The sequence below is a fragment of the Montipora foliosa genome, chromosome 12 (assembly GCF_036669935.1).
Source record: "Montipora foliosa isolate CH-2021 chromosome 12, ASM3666993v2, whole genome shotgun sequence".
In the NCBI taxonomy this organism is placed as follows: Eukaryota; Metazoa; Cnidaria; class Anthozoa; order Scleractinia; family Acroporidae; genus Montipora; species Montipora foliosa.
Window position 1 is genome coordinate 3,108,301 of NC_090880.1, and position 2,500 is coordinate 3,110,800.

General features: G+C 35.9%; 2 protein-coding genes across 3 annotated transcripts in view; both read left to right on the forward strand.

Moving 5' to 3' along the window:
• Positions 1-2,500, forward strand: part of LOC137979622 (uncharacterized) — a 264,679-nt gene that overhangs the window by 81,669 nt on the left and 180,510 nt on the right. The window lies entirely within an intron of this gene.
• LOC137979625 (dipeptidyl aminopeptidase BI-like) overlaps positions 1-2,500 on the forward strand; it is a 33,944-nt gene that overhangs the window by 6,406 nt on the left and 25,038 nt on the right. For both annotated transcript variants that reach the window (XM_068826936.1, XM_068826937.1), the window contains exons 5-6: positions 265-368; positions 1,465-1,579. In XM_068826936.1, the coding sequence (XP_068683037.1) occupies positions 265-368; positions 1,465-1,579 (219 nt within the window). The remainder of the gene's footprint in view (positions 1-264; positions 369-1,464; positions 1,580-2,500) is intronic.

The window sequence follows — 2,500 nt, forward strand, 5'->3', positions numbered from 1 at the left end:
CTCCATTGTTTCAAAAACAAAAGCCCTTTGTGCCAAAACAATAAGTTAATTAACTTAAAGGGCAACCGTAACATGTCACAGTTATTTAATAAGGTGGTCGTGCCCAGGAAATTGAAAGTGAAAGAAAGCGATTTAAAACTTCATTTGCCAGAGTGGAGTTTCCCTTTAAAAAATTTGGCTTTGACAGTTCGAGATGAGAGTGGTTGCCTTCCTTCAGCATATGGATCCCATTGTAATCATTTATTTTTCTTGGTTATTATGTAGATGGAACATATGGTGAGCCAGAGATCATCCTGAACCAAAATGAGCTTCAGGAGAGATATCCTTATGTCTCAATTCCTGTGATTAAAATGTCGCCTTCTCGTAGGGTAAGATATTTTATTCGGACTGACTTATTTTAATACTCAAACAAGACTTCAATGTCAAGAGGTTTATCAGGAGTATGTCAATTGGTCTGCCATATTAAACTGAATCCTTAACATTAACCGGATATAACAAAACAATGTAAAACGTAACTGTAAATCTATGCAATTGTGCCACTTCAGATATGAAAAACCACTCAAAGCCAACCTTTCTAAAGAAGATGCCGAAAATATGTGGAAATGTTCAGTTTTATTTCTCATCATTGGCACCAGACCCCGAGAATAGGGTTAACTCCTACTATAAACGAAAAATATGTAACAGTTCAAGTATTTCTGTTCCAACTTTACATGTACAGGCAGTAAACTAAACTTATCCAATTTAATTTAGGTAGCACTGACACCAGTCTTCAATGTAGAATGATGAGAATCTCCTGCAAAACCCTCAAGTAGTCCTAAATGAATCTACAATGCATCCCGTAACCTACGGGTCTTTATATTATGCGGCCAGAATATTCAACTTGTGATTAACTTGTTCCCACTTGACAGTCATCAGCAATTACACATATAATTATAAAATAATTAGGATAGTACGCACACTCTCATTGGTCAATAGTTGTGTTTAGATGAGAGTATGGAAACACGGCTGTGACATTGCATGAATTTTGATTGGTTATGTTGTCAGACACGTGTTTTGATTGGTTGGAAGGAAGTATGAGCATGTATCAAGAAAATTTGTGTCAATCTAGTAGTAAAAAAACCAGCATTTCCCTTCAATTGTTGATTAGAATTATCTTTAAGAAATATTTTATAAAAGCTTTAGTCTAAAAGGACTTTTTTCTGTGTTTCCATAGCCTCATCTAAACACTCTGAGAAGTTGGGAGAATTCTCAACAGTTATGCAAACCCTCGACTGAGTCTCGGGCTTGCATAACTGTCTCGAATTCTCCCAACTCCCCCTCATGTTTAGACGAGGCTATGGAAACACGGAAAACGTCCTCTGTTGCTTAATTGGCATCCACATGTGGTGTTCATGTTCTGCTATAAATACCTACTGTTCTTGACTGTCTAATAATATTATGCCTGTGATTGCAATACCTTTTTAGTTTGTTGCCTTTCTGTTGGACAGAAAAGGAGAAGGAACATTTTCATGTTACATCACAGAAGCATGCGAAGGACAAATGAACACAATAGATGTTATACACAATGTTGTCAATTTTGGTATGTCATGCTATAACATTCACATTGAAGCATCTACATTGTGCAGTCAACATCAATAAATTGAGACATTTTTACATTCCTTTAAAATGTAACTAAATTTCTAGTTAATAATTATCACAACTCCCCAGTTCCTCCTAAAACAATGTTATTTGCAGTTCTCCCTAAATTACGTTGTGTTGGGTGGAATGGGGAGTGGCCTTTGTTTGTATGGTCTGCAAAATAATTTGAAAAATGGAAAAATTATTAACTCTAAAATTGGTCCAGGATCCATTGCATTTTATAGGTTTTTGTAACAAAATTATGTGTTGCTTATGTGTGAAGCCTTATTGTATTTGTCAATAACACTGGTTCTTGTATCAAGTGTTGTTAACCAATGGTCATTCACTGATACGTCTGATGTTGTGTCACTGACTCACTTTTAGGCTAATTATGTGTGGACACAGTGTGCAAGAGGTATCCTTGATGTAAAAAACGAAAGGGTAGCCAGGCTCATGTTCAAGATAGCAGTGTTTGAAGAGGGGATTTAGGGCCATTGAATATGCAGAAAGATGTGTAGACTGTTGCAGTATTTGAGAGTATTCTCAGGGACCTACATGTTCATGTAGATCCCCCATGTAGGCAGTTCATACTCACTAATTCACTCTCTTTATACTGACTTAGAACAAATTGTGTGCTTGTCTACATGTAGGTCCCCCGCACTTTATTCAGTGTGGGACTAAATTATACGCTTTGAAATAGTTTTCAATAATTGTGTTTTGATGTCATAACATGATGTGTTACATGTACATATTATGCTGATATTTTAATTTCTGTGATACTATCATATTTCTAATGTTAAAGATAGTGAATAAAGGACTATTACTATTGGAGCTTTCAATAGTCCCTGCTTTCCAGTCCCAAGAGAACCTGATATAGTGTTTA